Below are 20,556 nucleotides of genomic sequence, written 5' to 3'. Positions count from 1 at the left end.
TATATGTCGCACGAGCTGCCTGGATCGATGATGACTCTTTTGACTGTCCACCCGTTGATTTTGACGTGCACTACCAGGGCATCATTGTGGGGTAGGCACACCTTGTCTAGATCTTCCTCCATGAATGAAATTGTTGTTATTGTTTGAAGGTTGGTAGGATTGATCACCTCAGCTTTGTGAAAGAGGTGGTAGATTTCTTGAAGCACTCCTACTTTTTGCGCTTTTTCCGACCTAATGTTTCATTGTTGGAGGTGTCTGTAATCATGTTGATTACTTTTTCCTCATCATGGTCGGAGGAGTGTTGTCTTCTGTTGTGCCTTGACCGACCTGGAGATTTAGAACGTCAGGTTGTTCTGCTCCTGCTTCTGTTGTTTGTAGGTCGTTCATGGCTGCGGCTCCTGCTTTTGTGGTGTTTAGCATCTAGCTTATGCCTGAGGTCGCTTTCGAGCAGGAACTCTTTCAATTTTCCCTCCTCGACTAAGTCTTGGAGGTAGTGCTTCAGGCTTCAACAATCATTGGTGTCATGGTAGTGGAGCTTGTGGAAATGGCATTATGGACGTTCTGGAATGGCAATCACCTTGTTGATGTTGGGCTTAAAGTATGGTGCAGTATATATCTTCTTCAGGATCTGGCTTGGCGTCCTGGAGAAGTTGGAGAATTCCTTCTTTGTGTAAGAGGGTTTGTTGAGCTCTTGTTGTTGTTGTTGTGGTTCCCAAAATAGTGGATGCTCTATTTGGGTTATTATTTGTCGCTCACTGTGAGGACTTCTTTGCCCTTGCGATGGGCCAACCATTCTTCGTACTTGATGTACTTTTCTACTCTGTGGTACAGGTCATCTAAGCGTTCTGGCTTGTTGCGCATTAGCGACCCTGCTAAGTCGAGTCATCTAGGAGAGCGTTGGTGAATGCAGAAGTTGTAAAACTGTCCTTTAAGTTTGGCTCCATTGAGAGGAGTTCTTTTTTGAAGCGTCCTAGGAAAGCTCAAATCGACTCGCCATGTGTTTGCTTGAGTTAAAACAAGGAGTCCAGGTCGACTTGCTTCTTTCTGTTATGGATGAACTTTGCTGCGAACGTCTCAGCTAGCTTGTCAAAGTTGTTGATTGAATAAGGAGTGAATATGTAGAACCATTCTAGAGCTCCGTCTTTCAAGCTGGTTGGGAAAAGCTTGCACTTTAGATAGTCATATTCTAGAGCGCTGTAGAATGTGAGGGTTTTGCTGAAACAAGCTACGTGTTGGCATGGACACGAGCTGTCGTCGTACAGTGGAAACCTTGGTTGGATGAAATCTGAGGGAGGTTGCTTGTCCCTGATCTCAGTTGTGAATGGTGATGCCTTGTATGTCTTTAGTATCCTCTGGGCGATCTGGAGTGTGCTAGCCTTGTCATTTGACTTCTCTAACCTTTGTACGAAGTTTTCTAGCCTTTGATTTGTGGTGGTTGTGAGGGCTGTAACGGCGTTGTTCTCCACTGCTTCTGTGGTGCCGTTGTTGGCATTGGAGGTAGCTTGGTCGCGCATCGTCTGATTCTCTTGTTGTAAGGTGAGGAAATCGTCATGTAGCGCCTTCATCTGATCTGCCAACATTTGAAATGAGGGATCCATGGTGGTTTTTACCAACTTCGTGGGCTTGAGAAAAGAGTAAGTGTGCTTTTCTTAAGGAAACGAATCGGCAGACGACGCCAATGTAAAGGTTTGGTGTTCTAGAAGAGAACAACCTGAGGTTTTGGTTGTTAGGGAATGGCTGCACTCTTCTCGGGATAAGAGTTGCCTACGTATCAAGTTTCTTGGGGTAAACTTGAATCAAACCTTATGTAGTTCATCTCTCTCTACTTATAGATGTTTGAGTTGACCTTCTTTATTGGCTCCAGGCCGTTATGAAGTGTAGATCCACCTTTTGTGCTATCTTGGTGATTCGCCATTACTCTAATGTTACAAAGTAAATGTCTCCTTGATTGTTGTGTTGACTGAGCTCCAGGATTGCGCTAGCTGATTTGCTTCTATAAATGGTTGTAACTGATGCTGGGGACGACCTGGGTTTGGGTCGTTGGTACGCTCTGATGAATTGGTACGAGCTGAAAGATTATGACCTGGTGTGTGGACACGTGTATTGTAATGTAGAACTGAGGGTACTTACAATCCTTGTCCTATATTTTTCTTAAATGATTAGTTGGTAGATATTATTTGCTAGGTGTGTGGTTATTACGCCCTTACAAGTTTTGCAAGAATCTGATAGTTGAAAGCACTAAAAGACGATCCATGGGTACCAACTTTATACCTATTTTATTTTATTTTAGAAAGTCTTATAGTAAGTATCCTTTGTTAAGAACGTATGTAAACCTTTTGATAGATATGGGACTCGGATCTGTATATATTTAACTTGTGTTTTCGGTAATGACTTTGTATGAGGTGCTTGGATGATATGGTATTAGTGGAGACATTCAAGTACTTGGCGTACTGACTCCCATTTGTAAACCGGTTACTTAACTGCTCTGGCATTGGTTGAGACGGGCATCCCATTTGTAAACCGGTTACTTAATTGCTCCTGCCGAATTTTTTATGTCTTTTGGCAAGGTGTTTGATAGGGTTACAAGGTTTTGGGGCGTTACACTTAACCCCAGGGCCCCTCCCCTCCATGCCGGGCTAGAGCTACTAGCAATGCCAATAACCATTTTTTTTACCCGACCCATTGCTTGGATTGACCCGCTCCGATACCATGTCAATAACCCATAGGTACGTAGAACTCTTTTGGAAAATTGGCTTACCAAGTTAGGGTGCCCAAGAGTTTATCTACTAGCTCATGCCCAATTATCCAAGCAATGTGGGACTATTATTCCTAACAGATCCAACTGATAGATATGGTCATTATAGTGATAGTGAACTCTACCAAAAGGTGCCGAGAGGCAAGATGATTTGAGAATCCAGTAAGTACAGAGTCAAACAACTTATTTAAAATCACGAGATGATAATTTGGGGATGAATTATATGATGCAGTCTATTATGTAATTGAGACCAAGTGGCATCCAATGTTTTAAGTATTCGGTCCTCAAACCGTAGCTGTGTGTGGTAAAAGCTAGAAAATATGTTTTTTCACATAATTCTGTTTATTTTGGTAACCTGTCATAATTTTATTGGTTTCAATATGAAGACCCGCCCTTAGATGGTTGCCTAGTGATATTAGCGAAAAATTCAAAGTGTCGACGATTTCCAGGGAACTTAAGAAGCGTGGCTAGTTAGGGATGTAAATGGGGCGGGCCGGGGGCGGTTTGCTTTTCCCATCCCCATCCCTGATTTTAATTTCCTTCCCCATACCCACCCCATCACCACTTGAGAAGTAGTCGGGGATTCCTATACCTGCCCCACTTGGGTACTGGATTCCCCATACCTGCCCCACTTAGGTACTGGATTCCCCATGCCCGCCCCACTCCCCATTAACCAACTTAACCAAAAAAAAATATATATATTTATACTTACCTAAATTAACTATTTTTCGTCTATAATTAATTACACTTTATCAATTTGGCATTAGTCTAGTAGAAAGATGATCATGGTTTCAAGAATGAGGTCTTACAGTAGTTTGAGTTTGATTTTTTACTCTTGCAGTAGTTTTACAAATATACATAATATATGGATATTATATATACTATATTCAAATAGGGGACCCTATTCCCTGTAACCGCCTCATCCATGCTTGGAAGGAGTCCGAGATTCCACATACCTGTCCCCATCCCCATTTAGTACTCTCCATATCTGCCCCATTAGGGTTAGGTCTCCATGGAGCCCCGTCTTCATGGATATTTTTTACATCCCTGAATGTGGCTATACAAAATGAAAAGGAAAATGTTGCCTTGGAAATTTGAAGTCCACATCTTTCCTACTTGTTGCTCTGAGTCGGCTACGATAATTATTCATTCAACAGAATATTTAATCACCTTAAAAAGCCTAACAAAAATAGATCGTTACCTATACACCTTTCATTACAAATGTCACGCTTCAAATTGGAAATCCTCTCTTTCTCTGATGGTAAGGATATTGTCCAAGTTAAAGAATTTCTACTTTAATTATAATTATAATTATCAAACATCATTAGTCTTCTTTAATTATTAAAACCAACATTATGATACCACATCCTCAAATAGGAACCTGCCACATATTACACTAAACAAAGTCTATGGTCGGCCATTCACATCACAGTATCACACTCAATAAGTCACTCACGCGCCAAAATGATTAAAAAAAAGATATTAGCCGTTGATATCATGAATGTGACACTCACCGACTTCTTTAACCTCCCAAATAAAGTACTTTGAAATAACGGCTAGCGGGAAAAGAAAAGAAGAGACCCCGCCCCGCCCACACGGTCACACCCTCACAGTCTCTCTAATTAATAAAAATTAAAAAAAAAAAAAAAAAAAACCCTAAAAAAATGGACGCGCTCGTGTGCGGCTCTATCTATCATTCTGTTACTGCTCTCATAGTTGTTGTAACGAAAACAGTTACTTAAAAAGATAAAAAAAAACCAAAACTTCCCTTTTCTTGATTAGTTAGATTTTCTTTGACTCAATATAGGAAGGAAAAAAAAAAAGTCTGCTGTTGTAAGTCTTGTTTTGTTTTGCCATCATATCGCTTGGTCGTAAAGTTGGTTTTTCTTGTTTCTTTCTTTCAACAAGCTTGCCTCTCATTTTCTTAAAGATTCCCAAGACTCGTTTTCTTGTTTCATAGCTGGTAAGTTTTTTTTTTGTTTTGTTTTTATCTTTCTAGTTTTAGTCTTTCATGGATATGATCATAGGAGTCATGGACTGGTTTTCTTGATATATTAACGTATGAACTATTTTGTAGGAAGTAATGTAAGTTTGGTTATGGCGGAAAACGAGATAGAACTTTTAAAAGAAACGTTACAAACACAACAAGTACTATTACAGAAGCTATATATTGAGTTAGAAGCAGAAAGAGAAGCGTCAGCTACAGCAGCTAATGAAGCACTTTCGATGATAAGACGTTTACAAGGAGAGAAGGCGGAGGAGAAGTTGGAAGCGAGTCAGTATAAGCGGATGGCGGAAGAAAAGATTAACTATGCTGAGGAAATTATGGTGGTTTTCGAGGAAGTTATGAATCAAAAGGAAATGGAGATTACTTCTCTTGAGTTTCAAGTCCAGGCTTATAGGTATAAGTTGATGAGTGTGGGTATTATTGATGATTTAGATATTGGGGAGGGGAAATTTTTGAGACAGAATGAAGGTCTTGGGATTGTTAGAAGGAATAAGTCTCTGCCTTCGATTGGATTTGAAGACTTGATTCCCATTAATGGATATCCTTGTAGGGAACGGCCGGTGATTATGATGGCAAGAATGAGTCAAATGGAAATAAATGAAGACCAGGATTATGATTTTGAAGTTTGCAGCAAGGAGGCAAGGAAGACGCCGGATGAATCTGTAGTTCGTGACCTTAGTTCGTATTGGGAGCAAATTAGAGAGTTGGATGAAAGGGTGAAAGATTTTTCGCTTGGTAAAGTTATTGAAGGGAGGGTTGAGCCTGACCGGGATTCATCAAGTCAAGGGCTTATGTCCACTGGTTTGGATTATACGGAGGATCTGCGAGCAGGGTCGCAGTCTTCTTTGTGCGAAGGAATAAGTAATAATTCAAATAGAGGAGTCACTGAGAGTAAGTTGGACGGTCGACATACAATTTCCATTTTAAGTTCTCAAGCCAAAGATTCCAAGAGTTTGTTGCTGCTAGACAGCTCTAATAACCATTGCTCACAAACAGGAAATATTGGAAGTGCATTACAGTCCATGAGTATCCAAGATATATTTGAGGTCCCTCAAAATAGTGAAAATGGCAAGCTTTGTCGATTTGAGAAGCAAGAAGGAAAGAAGTTGGTCTGGGAAGAGGAGAAGAGACTGGCGAAGCCAGACCCGATTCCTGCTCATGGAAATGTCAAATATGGTTGCAGAGATGAAGCTGGGTTTAGGAAGAACTCTTTGCAATGTGAGGATGATGAGAAGAAACGGACTAAACCAAGGGAAATGGATAGTGGGAACTGTCATAGTGGTCTTGCAGATATAACCACTACCATCTTCCAATTTCATAATGATGTCCAGTTGCTTAACAAACGACTGGAGAAGCTTGAGGGTGAAACAAGTATTGTGAAGCAAGGAGTTTCTGGTTGTGAGGAAGAGGAACTGAAGTTGTTGAAGGAGATCCATGAACAACTAAGCACAATAAAGTCTCAGATAAGAAGTACAGAAATTAAAGACTGTCCCTCTGCGGAGGAGGCTTCACTGTTTTCTATCATGGAGGTAAGTCCCAAAGTTTATGACTTCCTTGATTTATGCTTGTTTAAATGCCAGTACTGAATTGGCATTTCTTTGCTGTGTTTTAAGAACTTATATTTTGAGTTTCTGGCTTGTTACATGGAATCATCTATTAACTTCTCTATGATTACTAATTGTCCATGTCGTTGAACTTGCATCTACTTGATATTGATTTTCCATATGATAATAGTTAGCCACATACTAATTACTTGTTTGTGGTTTGCTTTCGACTTACACTCTTTTATGTTGGCTGTTGACAGGAAATGTTTTTCTATTCACTTTAGCTCTCAAGGAAGTACCTTTGACCTCGTTCACAGGAATTACATGCAACATCCGTAATACTTGAGACTATCAGATCGTTTAGTGACAAGCGTTGTTGAGGAATGGCATTGGATTTTTACATTTGTTGTGATTTGAAGAAAGCATTGAGGATTGGATTTGTAAGTTTCTGACACATACCAAAGATATACATAACAGTGTACATTTGATACTGTACTATAGGCATGATTCTTAAAGGATTGCATTGAAGTTTGTGTTGAAATTTCAGTTTCTATTAGAGTTTTGACAGCTTCAGTTTAGCTTTTTTTATAGATATGTTCTTGAGCTTCTGTTGTAATAGTACATTGTGAAAAAGTCAAAATCCACAGAAGGGAAAAAAGATGCAAATAGAAATGTAAGTTCTGTTTCTGTATTTATTTAGGGAATGACTTTGTAGAACACAAGTAAGAACTAAATGATGGAAAATAGCATCCTTAATTGGGAATGATCTTTTACAATGTACGGAACTAACACCCTACGAACACATTATAGAACAAATGCTAGATAGTTTGTTTTAAATAACAGAATTATCAATATCATGTAATCTTCAGACTAGGCCATTGATCTCCATCTGCAACTATGATCTTCAGTCTTCTACCCTGGAACCTGCTACAAAACGCACTAGTAAAGAACTAAAGATGCAAAACTTGGAAAACTGGTCCCTTGAGGGACACAATGCGAAAATAGAGACCATGCCTTTAAACAATTCAAGATGGAAAACAGAGCAAGATTCAAGATATCAACAGAAAAACATATCCTAGAAAGGCCTTGTGAAACAGGATCTGACCTTCATTCTTTATATTGATTATTAAGACACAAAACATAGAGAAAAACCAGATAACAAGAGAGAGATGAAGTAAGTAAGATGCTAGAAATGAGAAGGAAAGAAAGAAAGAAAGAAAGAGAGAGCGGTAAGGAAGAGACAGAGTTTGGAAACCCTAAACTCAGGTTTCTAAAAAAGTTAATTGATCCAATGGTTTTCGTTGTAACTTTCTCGAGGCGTTTATATTTGGAAATGAAAGTTGACATATAGTTTTGATATGAAAAACTGTAAGAGTGTATGATACCCCCTCTGAACTTGGCAGGCAAATCTAAGACAAATATTTAATAAGAAAAACAAAAAAAACTTGCTTGCCTTCCTAAATATGAAGAAAGATATAAATTTTATCTTTATTGCATGGATATTACCGATTTAAATTTGGAACTTAGTCTTTTCAACCACTTGGATGAAGAAGCATCTAACTGAGGAGTAGTCAATCCTTTACATAGTCTCTGTACTTTTTTGAGTGTTAAGATGGTCTATAGTGATTTTGGGTCAACCAAGTAGTGAAATTTCACGATTGTTTGCAGTGAGTGATGTCTTCAAGTTTTTCTTGTTGCAAAGGATTGCTGAGTTCTCGTGTACGTACTAAGTGCTCATGATATATGTAGAAGTGGAAGTTTATGTACTAAGTGCTCATGATATATGTAGAAGTGGAAGTTTATGTTGGATGGATCCTACTAAATCATGCACAGCTTTTGTCAAACTTATTTAAGGAATAGGAGATGAAGGAAGTGGTCAACCTTCATTATATTTAACTTGAGGAACTTACCATGAATCTCCTATAGATTGTCGATTCAACATTTACAAGTGGAAATTTTACTGCAAGGTCTCTAGTCTTTCTTTCCTTAGATTTGGAAACGCAGAACCATGAGTTACGATAGACTAAATTGACAGGGAAGAAGCGGCATGTCATATTGGTTATAGAGCAATATAAAGCTGTGCATACTACACTGTACAGTGACTGCATAAGCGAGGTTACCCAATGAATCACTGTTGAGTGTTTCCTTGAATAGAAGTTTGATTAGTGAATATGGACTTATGAATTGGTTACAAACTCCTCTCTGGAAAAGGAATTCCAATCTTTCACATTCAAGCTTGTGAAAAATGGGCTGTCAGCTAAGGAATTCCAAAATCTCTGGAGTTTTTTATCTGGGAAGCACTTGCAATCGTACTAATATTAGTAGTGGATCTATATGTGGATTGCATTGCAATTTCTGAAAGCCTGAAAGTAACATTACATGTGTGTTGACCTGTTTAGTGCTTACGCCACCCAAGTTAAATGATGTACCATGCGTGTGGATGTGAATTCAACTCAGAAGGAGTTTAAGCTTATTGCGATCTTGAATGTCTGATCTAAATGTACCTTTTTTTGTGACATTTGTTGACAATGGTGACAAGACCAGGACTGAAGGCCAGGCACTAGCTTCTACTGTAAACCACCAATGGAAATATCTCGAATTATTTGAGCAGATGGCTGAAGCTAAGCGGTCATGGTGATCTTGAAGGTATGGCTTAAAAGGGGAACTCATCTAGTTTAAACTTGAAAGTAATGTGATTCCTTACCGTGTAACCTGTCAATTTTCTTAGAAATAATATCAGTTGTACTTGCACAAGGTTTATTTGGAGAAAATATATTAGAAATTTAGAACCTCCTTCTAACTGTGTCCAGGTCGTACACTCGTAGCAAGAGGTGCATATATGACAAGTCTCATCAATACGTTTTTGAGATAATTGTGTGAACAACCCCTGTTCTTGAACAGTACTGTGAGAATAAAAAATCACCAAGATCAATTGCAAGGATTTTGAATTAGCGCAATTCTAAAGGAATGGATCTCAATCCCTCTTGAAAACTTGGTTGCTGCAAATAGGAAATGTGTATAAAGAAGAAGGATACATAAGAAAAAGATGAGATCTAAATTCCTTGTAAAAGAAGGAGAAGAAGAAGAGGCAAAATGTTAGGGGGTGTTTGGATCCTATTTATTTATTGCTAAAAAGTGTTTATTAGTGAAAAAACATTTTTTGAAAAAATAAATGTGTTTGGTTTCTATTTAAAAAAAAATAGTTTTTCATCCAAAAACACTTTTTGGTCCCAAAAAACTTGTTTTATGATAATTAGGTAAAACTTTGTTTTTTTAAGTTAAAAAACTATTTTTCTTTGGAAGGAAACAGTTTTGGAGCTAAAAGCAAATGAACTAGGATGTTTTAGACTTTAGTGATTTACGCCAATGATATGCAAAATATATCGAGAAACATAGTGTGAAATCTGATTTGATAAAATAGCTTTTAAGAAAAATCACAACCAAACATGTTTATTGAAAAACTGTTTTTAGAATAAATACTTTTTCATAAAAGTGTTTTTTAAGAAAAAATACTTTTTTGAAAAAATGAGAACCAAACACCCACTTAGCTTTAAGTTTTAAATTTTTGGTGAAAAAGAGGACTGGTGGTTTTATCACCAAACAGGGTTTAAAAGTTAGCTTTAAGGTGACCAAGGGGATACTCTTTTCTCAAACTCAAAATCGAAGTGGCTTTTGTGCAACAGGCCTGGAACAAGAGCTTTAGACACATATTGAAGATGAGGATCCAACTTAAAACCATTTGATTATAAGTGGGAGGCTCCAAGATTTATATATTTGATTGCAAGGCTTTAGAAACCCGATATGGGATTATAATCTCAGCAACACAGTTTCGTATGATTTTTTCCTTGGAAAGGGAAAGTCCAATGGAATTTATCTCTTGATCCTTTCAGTTTCAATCTAAATCTTTCATAACGGAACCTTTTGCTGTCCTTAATTGTCTCTAGGGGGAAATGACCCAATTTTTTGAAACAGTGGTTCATACAATCATACTCTCTGATCGTTAACTCTAAAAAATTTAGTTACTGGGCAGGATCGTTTTTATAGTAGCTTTAACCACCGGTTAGAAAGAAAATAATGTAATTGTCATAGCAGTCATTATAATATTTGAGAGGGTGGTTTAAAGATCTAATGTAGACAGTATGTGCTTGAACTAGGACTAATGCTGGAGCAAGAATGAGGATAAGGTGGACATTGGACATTGGGAAATGTAGAGGTAAGGACGTGTAATAGTGAAAACAGAATAAAATCTAGATCCATCACTTACAACCTAGTTAAAAGAGACCTGTCTGACTAGCTTTGTGAGGAAATTTCATGCGCATACGCAAGGATTGATATGCTCAAGCGGATGAATACAGTCGATTTGGACAATCGGTGCCACACCAGACTTGAGCCTGTCCCTTTGACGCTCCAGATACTAACAATTAAATTTACCTAATTATAAGTTTTGTATCATTTGGATACCAATAAAATGAGATTTTAATATCTATAGAACGTCTTTCTTGTTTTGCTTTCTTTTCTTTTTCTGTTTATTTGGTAACGATTCTTATCAACATTCCATATGTATATTAGGACGAGCATATACTTGGTTGAGGTCATTGTCATGGGGCACTATGAGACCAATACTCATTTCCTCCTTGTTCGTACATAACTAGCCATGCAGCCCGACCAGTGGCCGGGCCTGTTATTCTTAAACCTATCATGTGGGCCTATATTTAAGGGAAGCACTTGGAAGTTTAACATATCCATATCCAATAAGTAATCCATATCCATATCTATTAACTAATACATATCCATATCCATATCCATATCCAATAACTAATACATATCAATTAACTAATTCATTGTTTTTTTTTTAGAATTTGTTTTTTTTTATCCCATGCGTACATTTGAAATAATGAAATAAGCTTTTTTTTTTGTTTTAGCATAACACATGAAAGGACAATTTTAATTTATATTAAATTAGAGAGCGAGCCAAATTCGGGGGTTAGTTTGGTAAGAAGGCAAGTAATTATTTTTCAAATAGGGAATATTTTAAAAACTTTGCTGATGTGGCTCACTATGAGCATCTTGGGAGAAACGGATATTAATATAGGTAGGAAGGGAATTCTTAATATAGGTAGGAAGGGAATTCTTATGCACATGTCAAGCTAATATAGCAAGTCCTGCTTAACCATTGGCAATCAATTTAGAGTAACCATTGGAACAACAAGTAAGTGTACCGATTTTGTAACGATCTCTACAAGTCTTTGGTGGTAAATTGATGAAACGAACTTCTGATGGAGCGGTTATAACAGCCAGTATGCCCACTTGTCAAGCTTTTGTATGTTAATAGCTCTCATCTCGATTTGTCCACTGCTCTCTGTAGCTCATGTAACGTATCTAGGGTCTGTGTACAAAACTGGGTATATCTCCAATAGGATCTATAGAAGGAGATGGTGGTTTGTAGGTCTATAGAAGGAGATGGTAGTTTGTAGAGTATAGGAATGGTGGCTCAAAGCTGATTTCTCCTTCTCTGGCAAACAATAAGGTGGAAGACTCTCTTGGAAACCCTAAGTCGTCTCTTAAAACCCCACGTCTCCTCCCTCCTTGTGTTAATATCCTTAAACCCTAGTACTTCTTTTATTATTATTTATTTAATTATTATTATTATTTTTTTTAATATCCCTCTTGGTCTGTTCAATAGTGGATATGGACCCCTTTCACCATTTGTCCGTCTACGGACCTCCATGTGTCACCACCTTGGCAGTGGAATCCACCTCTTCCAGGACATTCTATCGTTCTGATTCGCTGTTTTGTAATGCTCATGTAATCAGTATATCGGCATTTATGCCACAATAGTCTGTACATACACGACGTACCTGACTATGACTACAGGGTACAAACATTCAGTGATTTCAATTTCTGATTAAAAAGAATTTTTAAAATTGGTAGGGTTTTACCCTCTTTACAGGAATGGTGCAACCTCGCCTCAGAGAAACGATGACTTACAACAAAATGCTGATCAGTCATTGTTCAGAGCAGAAGATGATATCCCAAGCAATGAGGCGAATGTTGCAGTTGTGTCGCCTTTAAGATATCTCTTAAAGCAATAGGACTGGTGCAACCTTCCCTCAGAGAAACGATGACTTGTCAATGCATTACAACAAAAATGATGATCAGTCATCGTCCAGAGTAGAAGATGATATCCCAAGCGATGAGGCGAATGTTGCAGTTGTGTCGCCGTTAAGATATCTCTTCAAGCGGTCTAAATCGTCTGCGGCATCAAGCATGGTTGGCCTACTTGAAGGGGCCTCCTGGGTGCAAAAGAGACCCAATTCAAGCAGTTCAGCTATAGCAGTTTCCCACATTTTCATGACTTCAGGGGCCTGGTCTCTTGCTGCTACCATCAAGGAGGAATCTATCACCCTTTCTACCCTTCCATGATAGTGATTCTTCACCCATCTGTGCAGACTCAGCCCACCAATAAACATGCCATCAGTTGGTCTCTTTTTAGTCACCATCTCAAGCACTAGAATGCCAAAGCTGTAGACGTCTCCCTTTGTAGATGTATGGGTTCCAAATCCATATTCTGTAAAAGATAAACATTTTGTAACATAAGAAAAAGCAGAAGTTAGACCTTTGCCGTTGTTCAATTTGTCTCAGTTCAAAGGTCTACACTCCAAAATTGATAAATTAAGTGATTGTAAGTTCTGACATCCTTTCCAAGAAGTTCATTTTGTACAGTCAAATATAATTACAACCAAAATGCAAAAAGAGTTGTATCATTTGAAAATATGAGTTCAAATTTTTAGAAATAATATTTTAGATAGACCTCCTTTTGCTAAATTTTAATGCATTATCTTCTCTTTTCTTTTATTCACAAACCATGCAGTAAAACCCTTGCTCTTCTTACTTTATAACATGACAGAAAAACTTGGTACCTGGTGCAATGTATCCAATGGAACCACAAAGTGTGGTTGCTGTATAGCTCCCAATATTGTCATCACCTCCAGCATTTCCAACTCCAACAGTCATCACCAACCTTGAGATTCCAAAATCAGAAACTAAGGCAGTCATGTCATCATTGAGGAGAATATTGCTAGATTTCAAATCACAATGTATAACCTTGACCGGAGAATGATGATGTAAATAAGCCATTCCTTCTGCTATATCACTGCAAATATTGACCCGCTGGATCAAACTCAAATCTGGAGAACCAGGACCCAAACCTGTCCCTGGGCGTGGATAGAGATGGCTATCCAAGCTTCCATTAGACATATAAGGAAGAACTAGAGCCTTAAAATCTGGTAGACTACATGCTGTTATGATTCTCATTAAGTTCCTGTGCCGAATCCGTTTTAAGACTTGGCATTCCCTAGTGAAACTCTTTGTAGAGTTGCCAGTATGTAACTGCAAAACTTTGATGGCCACTGCTGTCCCATCTCTTAAGACCCCTTGGTAGACTTTCCCAAAGCTACCTGACCCGATAAGTTTCCCTTCATCAAACCCTCCAGTAGCCTCTGAGAGTTCTTTGTAAGTGATTCTGGGGAAGTTGAATTTCAGTTCTGGCGCTGACGTGCTAAACAACTCATCTTTCTCGGTGGAAATTATTCCTTTGATGTATCGATGTCCAATCCAGCAAAATATGGTAAATAGGAATAGAGATGCTGATATACCAACAGAAACCTCGATAACAAATTTACGTGAATGTAATGAATGTTTCCTCCCCCAGCAAATGTGTATACCCGGAACTGACCCACAGAGATCATCTGCATTGCCCAAGAATGTAAGATTTGTTACCAAGTTGAAGACGCCGCCTGTTGGTATCGGTCCATGAAAGTTGTTGAATGATAGGTCCAATGATGTAAGGCTAGGACAATCACCAAGGCTTAATGGGATCAAACCCGATAAGCTGTTGTTAGATACATCAAGACTCTCAAGGTTCCGAAGCTTGCCTAAGGATTCTGGCAACGGCCCTTGAAAAGAGTTGTGGGAGAGATTAAGTAGATTAATGGCAATGCAGCCTGCAATTTGTGGAAATATGTTTCCGGTGAAATTGTTTGACGACAGATCTATCTCTTGCACAGATTCCATCTTGCTAATTTCATATGGCAAGGGTCCTTCCAGGAGATTATGTGAAAGATTTAGGAATATTCTTATTTCAGCAAGTCCTGATATTTCAGGAGGGATTATTCCTGTTAATCCATTGTGGGACAAGTCTAGCTTGTGCAAGTCCCTACACCTTCCCAGACTAGGCGGTATTGCTCCTGAAAGAGAGTTGTTGTTGAGGAATAAATAACTTAGTAGACTTAGATCTCCTAGACTTGCCGGAATCTGACCTGTTAATCGGTTGCGTGATAAGTCGAGCAAACCAATTGAGCGTAGTTTGCCTAACGTATCAGGAATTTCACCACTGAAAAAGTTGTTAGACAAAATAATCTGTTGCAATCTCTTTAGTTGAGCAATCTCAAATGGAATTGTTCCATTAAGAAGGTTGCTTGACAAGTTAAGAAGTGTGAGGTTTGAGTTATTCCCCACATTTGGAGAGATCAAACCGAAGATTCTGTTATCTTCTAAATGAATAGCTGACAGTGTACTTGGAAGTTGGCCAATGATACTTGAGAGTCTTCCTCCAAGACCCATACCTGCCAATTCGAGCTCCACCAGGTCAGTGCAGTTTGAAAGAGAAGTGAAAAATGGCTCAAGATTAGTGTTGTTAGCATAGCTAACCATATCATTGTATGATAAATGAAGATACTTAAGAAACTTCAGCTTGACAACAACTTCTGATGGCAATTCACCAAAAAGATAGTTATTCTCGACATCCAACGAGTATAACTCTGACAAATTTGATAGAGATATAGGTAGTTTACCACTCAAATTATTTATATATAAATTGAGTGACCATAGTTCTTGTGGGTTCCCGACTTCCGCAGGAATCTTGCCAGTAAGGGAGTTGTTGGAGAAGTCTACATACTGCAACAAACTGCAATTGGTGAATATAGATGCTGGTATGGTACCATTTAAGTCGTTACTGCCAAGGTGGACATAACGGAGTCTCCAAAGCAATGAAAGAGACACTGGAATCTGACCATGCAAATAGTTTCCATCAAGCTTTAGGAACCATAAGAAGCGTAAGTGCGTAAATTCTGTTGGTATCGGGCCAAAGAAGTTGTTCTGGGAGAGGTCAAGTACACGAAGGCCAGTAAGGTTTGCGATGAATGGAGATAGCAATCCTCCGATATTTGTATTATTTAGCACTAGCTCAGACACTCGATACTGCCACTGGTCGCATAGTACACCTGTGAAGTTACAAACATCTGATGTTTCATGCCAGTTAACTAGAGCAGACTGTCGTTCAGGTGTTATAGTCCTCTTAAAGGCTAGAAGAGCAGCTTTGTCAGCGACTAAGGAGTTTTGGTTGTGACCTTTTGAGACTAGTTCACATGCGGAAAAAGCTGCATACTGGAGGAATAAAATACACATAAATTTCAGAAAGACCATGATCTGAGATGCGAGGAAATAGGAATAGGATAGTGCCTAATCACTATTCTACATGAACCTTCCTATGACTTTCCTCTACATTCCTAGCTTTATTTAAAAATTTTGAGGCAATACAATTAGAAGAAGACATAAGGATCTGACAGGAATGTGAGAGAGATTCTTAGGGTATGATAAAAGTGGCAGAGATGGTGGAATGGTATATCGGGGATGTACTTTTATAAAGGCTAATAGTTGAAGTAGGACTTGTTTGCTTACTAGTTTGCTTTATGTGGTTGCCAAAATTTTGATGAGTGGGTTGTCAACTAAGCTTTCCATTTAGAGGAGCACAAAGAATTGTGCCAGTTGCGAGGGACTGATGTACATAGGACATTAGTTTTTGTGGTACGAAGTCGTGTTTAATTAAACCAGATTTTGGGTTTAATCTCGATACATAACCATCATAAAAACCCCCTCATTACGTACTAACCCATAAAAACCCCCTATTTTTTTAAAATACCCAAACATACCAAAATACCCCTGTAAAAACCGGGCTGACGTCATCAATCTTTACTTATAATTTCGGCTTAAAGACAAACCGGGCTGACGTCATCCTATGTAAATTTGTATTTACATATGACAATATAAAATTACACAGTCTTCTTAACCTATTTAAATTTAAATTTTCATATAAATTTTTTTTTCATAAGAAAATTTATATTTATATTTACATATGAAAATTCATATTTACATAACCTGTGTCACCTGTCAGTTGTCAGAAAAAATGTCTATGAAATTTCATATTTGCATATGTAAATTTGTATGCACATATGTAACTTCATATTTGAATATGTAAATTCATATTTCCATAACCCGTCACACTGGTTAGAACTCAAATGTCAAAAAACGCCTATAAAAATTCGGTGGATTTGTAAATATAGTTTTTACAAAATGTGTCTATATAACATCAAAATGAGCAATCAATGGAGCGGCGGCCACCAAGGCCACCGAATGACGAGAAAGAGGAGCTTGAGCGGGGTTCTACAGCCAGGTAGAATTTCAGGTTTCCTATTTAAACCGAGAATCGCAATTCCCCAATTGAAGGAGACTCTTTTTTTCTTTTGTTTATCCTCCGAATTTCAAAGACTTCGGGCTCCTTGACCACATCGACTACTAGAGCCTTCATCAATGTTCCTTGGCGTCGGGAACATGTAAGTTCTGAGAATCTTTTTCTTCCGATTCGGCTACATTTGAAGTATCAGTCATCCATTCTTAATTTCTCTCTCTGTCTCTTCTTCATCCGAGAAAAAGAGATAGCATTGGTTACCTTTTCTGTTTCTAGAGTCTGAATCTCTTCCTTAACAAAGGTATCCACATGAGCAGCAGTCTGTCTCAGTTCACATGAGACTAAATGTGCAAGTCTCATGAGTATGAAAGTTGTAGCAACTCACGAACAAGATCTTCACAGTTTTTTGTTACATTCGGAAGTTAAACACATGCCTAAATCCTAATGAAGCACACTCTGTCTCGAGAGGGGGAGGTGGCCATACACCAACGAGCTAATCCTCTATCTATACTATTGCTTGTAAAACAAAATCTTCTTGGGCAATAAACGACTTCGGTTGACTCTATCTCAATATAGTTTACATCACACATATTTTCTAGCCAAAAATGTAACGTATTCACTCGAGACTAGTGATACATTGCAAGAGTAAAGAAAAAACTTGTTGAAGCGCTAAGAAGCGCATGGAGATTTCAAAAGCTTCAAATTACATCAATGAAGCAACATATTAATTATTATAAAACAAGAAGTATCCTGAAAAACAAGCTCCATTCTACAACTCTCCAATTATGCTATCATTGAGTTTTGAGGGCATGACATTATTTCTAAATTAACACGAAAAAGTACATAATAACAAAATTTAACAAAGGCGTAACATGTATAAAATGCCTCGGGTAGTACTCACCTCCAATTATTATCAATACGAAACAATGCTCTAAAATCAATTATCCAAGCCTGACCCAAAGAGCTTTGCTCTTGATAATGGGGTTTGCACAAATCCTTCCACCTTAAAATCCTTTGGACAAACTTCACGACACTTTGCAAACTGCGCCTTCGCCTCTTCATTCCGATCAAGCAAGCTATAAATCACAAACTGATAAAAATAAGGCCGGTAGTCGTTGGGATCCTCTTTCGCAAGCTCTTCATAACTACTCAATGCCTCATCAACATTCTTACGAAGATACTTAATTTAGCCATAATCAAGCGAGCATTTTCGCATCATTCTCCTTACGCTATTCCCGAAAGCAAGTACCAATTTCTCTTCAAGCAATCGCGAATGCAGCTTGTCCTTCTCCACTTTAGTCCATCAACAATGCATTTCAAACAAGGCGTCGAAACACAAAGGGTCTTGAACTAATATCTCTTCATAAACCTTCCTCGCTCCGTCCTTTTCGCCCATTTCATTATACAACCTCGCCATTAAAAATTTCCATTCTAACTCCAACAGTTGGGCTAAAATAAAATGTTTCAAAATCTGCATCGCTTCTTCGTGTTCTCCGTCTTCTAGTTTACGTTCTAGTAAAGACTTCAATGCATCAATTGCCTCTGAATGTGATTCAAGAAACTCAGAAAGTGGGGATTTCTTGTTTTTCACTTCTTCTTCAAAAAAAGGCTGATCCCCATTTCTTGGTTCTTCCTGGTCGAAATTACAATGAATATGGAAAAAAGGGTAAAACGGGTAATAAAATAAAATAGGAAATAGAAATCGATTTGGAATTTTGCTTTGTTATTGGAAAGCAGGGAGTTTTTGTGATATGGGTCGATAAATAGGGAGGTTATGTGGTATGGGCCGATAGGAAGGGGTTTACACTCATCCGGATTCAAACCAAGGGGCTGAGCCCCATTTCTTGTTAATTAAATCACTAGTAGAGAAAAAATAAGAAGAGAAAGCAAAGTAACTTTTAAGGATTACTCCAGGGCAGCTCAAGGTTGGACACTTCGACAATCTTAACAAACTTTGAACCCATTTCATTTGTTGGATTCGAAGTTTTTTACTAAAACAAATAAAAACGCTTCAAAATTAGCTTTAACCTGCTTTTTACGAATAAAAGCATAAAAAGATCATGATTCAACAAAAGTTTAGAGCATCTAGATCTAATATCTTTCCCTATTAAGACTCTTATACCCTGAAAAAAATGTGTTGCAAATCAATGATAATGTGTTCTTGTTGCTTGAACAATGATGAGAAAGGTCAACTCTTGGAAGGGTTGTCCATAATTGAATCTCAAGTTCTATCAACAAGAGAGGCTTACTATATGATGAGCTTGTTTTTTTTTTTTGACTTCTGAATGTGTATGCAGTATATGCCCTCCTCTTCTCCCAACATTCTGAAACTTCGCTTTATATGCTCTTTTTCATATATGCATATGGTGATTGATGCACTGGCCATTAAACGTGAAGCTCTTCAAATGTTGTTAGGAACCACAACTCAAATATACTCACTCATGACCAATTCAATTATCAACTCTCAAATGTACCAAGTACGAAAATTTCAATCCGAGCCTAGTGAAGATTCATTATGTCTTTAAGACAAATTTTCTCCCTCACGGTGCTTCAAGGTTGGATGGGAAACTGTCTCCCAAGATAGAATGGATTATTCCTTCTATGAAAAACAGCACTTCAATTCCACAGAATTAACGAACTTAACATTGTGTTTTTACTAAGAACAGAGAGGTTGAAAGAGATGTCTCTTCATGCAAAAATGTCTGATATTTATATGACAGTGGTGCCTTTTTGAAACAACGCAGTGACTGTTCGAACAATCACACTTTTCGAAAGGACGCACCTTTTCGGCATAATGCAACGTTTCTAATCATTGTATCTTTCGAAATGTCACACATTTTTGACATAATGCAACGTTCCGAACCATTGTACCATTTCGAAAAAGTTTTCTCTCTTTACTATTTCAATTAAGTGAAATTATTAAGCCTTATCGGCCCAACCAGATTGGGCCTTGTTAAGAAATTGGTTATCCAAAAAGAATATACACTACACACCACCTAGCCATGCCCATGCCCAGCTAGCCAGCCGGTCGGTCGGACAGACGATGACGGTGGTGCGGGTGTTTCTTGTTGAGCTTAATTGCATTTCGTCTCCATGGAGAATTAGTGCTACCCCTTGGGGCCCAACCCAAGTAGCCACAATTAAGCCTTATAAACTCAACAACTCTTTGGTTTTCTTCCCATGTGGGACTAAGTGTTTTTAACACTCATTTCTCAACCATTATTTCATCTCAACTGGGGTAACTTCATAAACAAATTACTCATTCATTTCTCAATGGATTTGTGCAAATCCAAATTCCATGTGTTCACTACACTTTGAACTTTCAATTGGACATCCATTTTTCTAACAATCCCCCACATGAATGAAGATTTGGCTTCTTCTATCATAAACATCGAATATTTGTTCTATTTCAAATGAAAAGGTACCACATCAGGTCAAGTAGCATGGGAGGCCTTGAACTTGCCTTAGTGAAAGACAATCAGATTTAATTGGACGATCAGTAGACTTTAATTAATGTCCTTGAACTGTCAGTCGTTTGTATGTATAAACCTAGACAATCATCTTCACGTAGTACCTTCTCGAACACAGTTGGTTCTCACATTTGTGTTCATTTTGGCCTTGAACACTTCTTGGTTTCAGATAGTGTTTTTGAGACATTTGCCTTAAAAATTTTCATAAAAGCGGCCCCACTTCACACTCACATAGGTGATTTCTATAAATAGTA

The 20,556-nt window shown here is 38.1% G+C and overlaps 2 protein-coding genes and 1 long non-coding RNA gene across 7 annotated transcripts; 1 reads left to right on the top strand and 2 right to left on the bottom strand.

The window, feature by feature from the left end:
* The first annotated feature begins 4,279 nt into the window (after positions 1-4,279).
* On the top strand, positions 4,280-12,924 carry LOC147510056 (zein-binding protein (Protein of unknown function, DUF593)). Of its 4 annotated transcripts, XR_015218728.1 has the most exons (5): positions 4,469-4,718; positions 4,833-6,292; positions 6,568-6,747; positions 8,847-8,953; positions 12,258-12,924. XR_015218728.1 is itself a non-coding variant. In XM_086602122.1 (3 exons), exons 2-3 carry the CDS (start codon positions 4,853-4,855, stop codon positions 6,589-6,591), a joined length of 1,464 nt encoding a protein of 487 aa, XP_086458248.1. In that variant the 5' UTR covers positions 4,280-4,718; positions 4,833-4,852; the 3' UTR covers positions 6,592-7,000. The 4 variants fall into 4 exon arrangements, 1 of the variants encoding a protein (XP_086458248.1); XR_015218727.1 differs by lacking the exon at positions 8,847-8,953 and having other exon boundaries at positions 12,258-12,397; XR_015218726.1 differs by lacking the exon at positions 8,847-8,953 and having other exon boundaries at positions 12,239-12,378.
* On the bottom strand, positions 7,022-8,840 carry LOC147510057 (uncharacterized). The gene is made up of 2 exons (XR_015218729.1): positions 8,218-8,840; positions 7,022-7,231 (listed from the first exon to the last, which is right to left on the bottom strand). It is a non-coding gene; the product is annotated as an uncharacterized LOC147510057 (long non-coding RNA).
* Positions 12,181-16,045, bottom strand: LOC147510055 (putative leucine-rich repeat receptor-like serine/threonine-protein kinase At2g24130). 2 transcript variants are annotated; one of them, XR_015218725.1, is made up of 3 exons: positions 13,412-16,045; positions 13,228-13,328; positions 12,738-12,875 (listed from the first exon to the last, which is right to left on the bottom strand). XR_015218725.1 is itself a non-coding variant. In XM_086602121.1 (2 exons), exons 1-2 carry the CDS (start codon positions 15,788-15,790, stop codon positions 12,463-12,465), a joined length of 2,976 nt encoding a protein of 991 aa, XP_086458247.1. In that variant the 5' UTR covers positions 15,791-16,024; the 3' UTR covers positions 12,181-12,462. The 2 variants fall into 2 exon arrangements, 1 of the variants encoding a protein (XP_086458247.1); XM_086602121.1 differs by having other exon boundaries at positions 12,181-12,875; positions 13,228-16,024.
* Between the last annotated feature and the right edge of the window lie 4,511 nt (positions 16,046-20,556).

This window comes from Coptis chinensis, chromosome 3 (assembly GCF_015680905.1).
Source record: "Coptis chinensis isolate HL-2020 chromosome 3, ASM1568090v1, whole genome shotgun sequence".
Classification (NCBI taxonomy): domain Eukaryota; kingdom Viridiplantae; phylum Streptophyta; class Magnoliopsida; order Ranunculales; family Ranunculaceae; genus Coptis; species Coptis chinensis.
The sequence above is the reverse complement of the archived record's forward strand: the minus strand, read 5'-3'. Positions and strand labels throughout refer to the sequence as shown.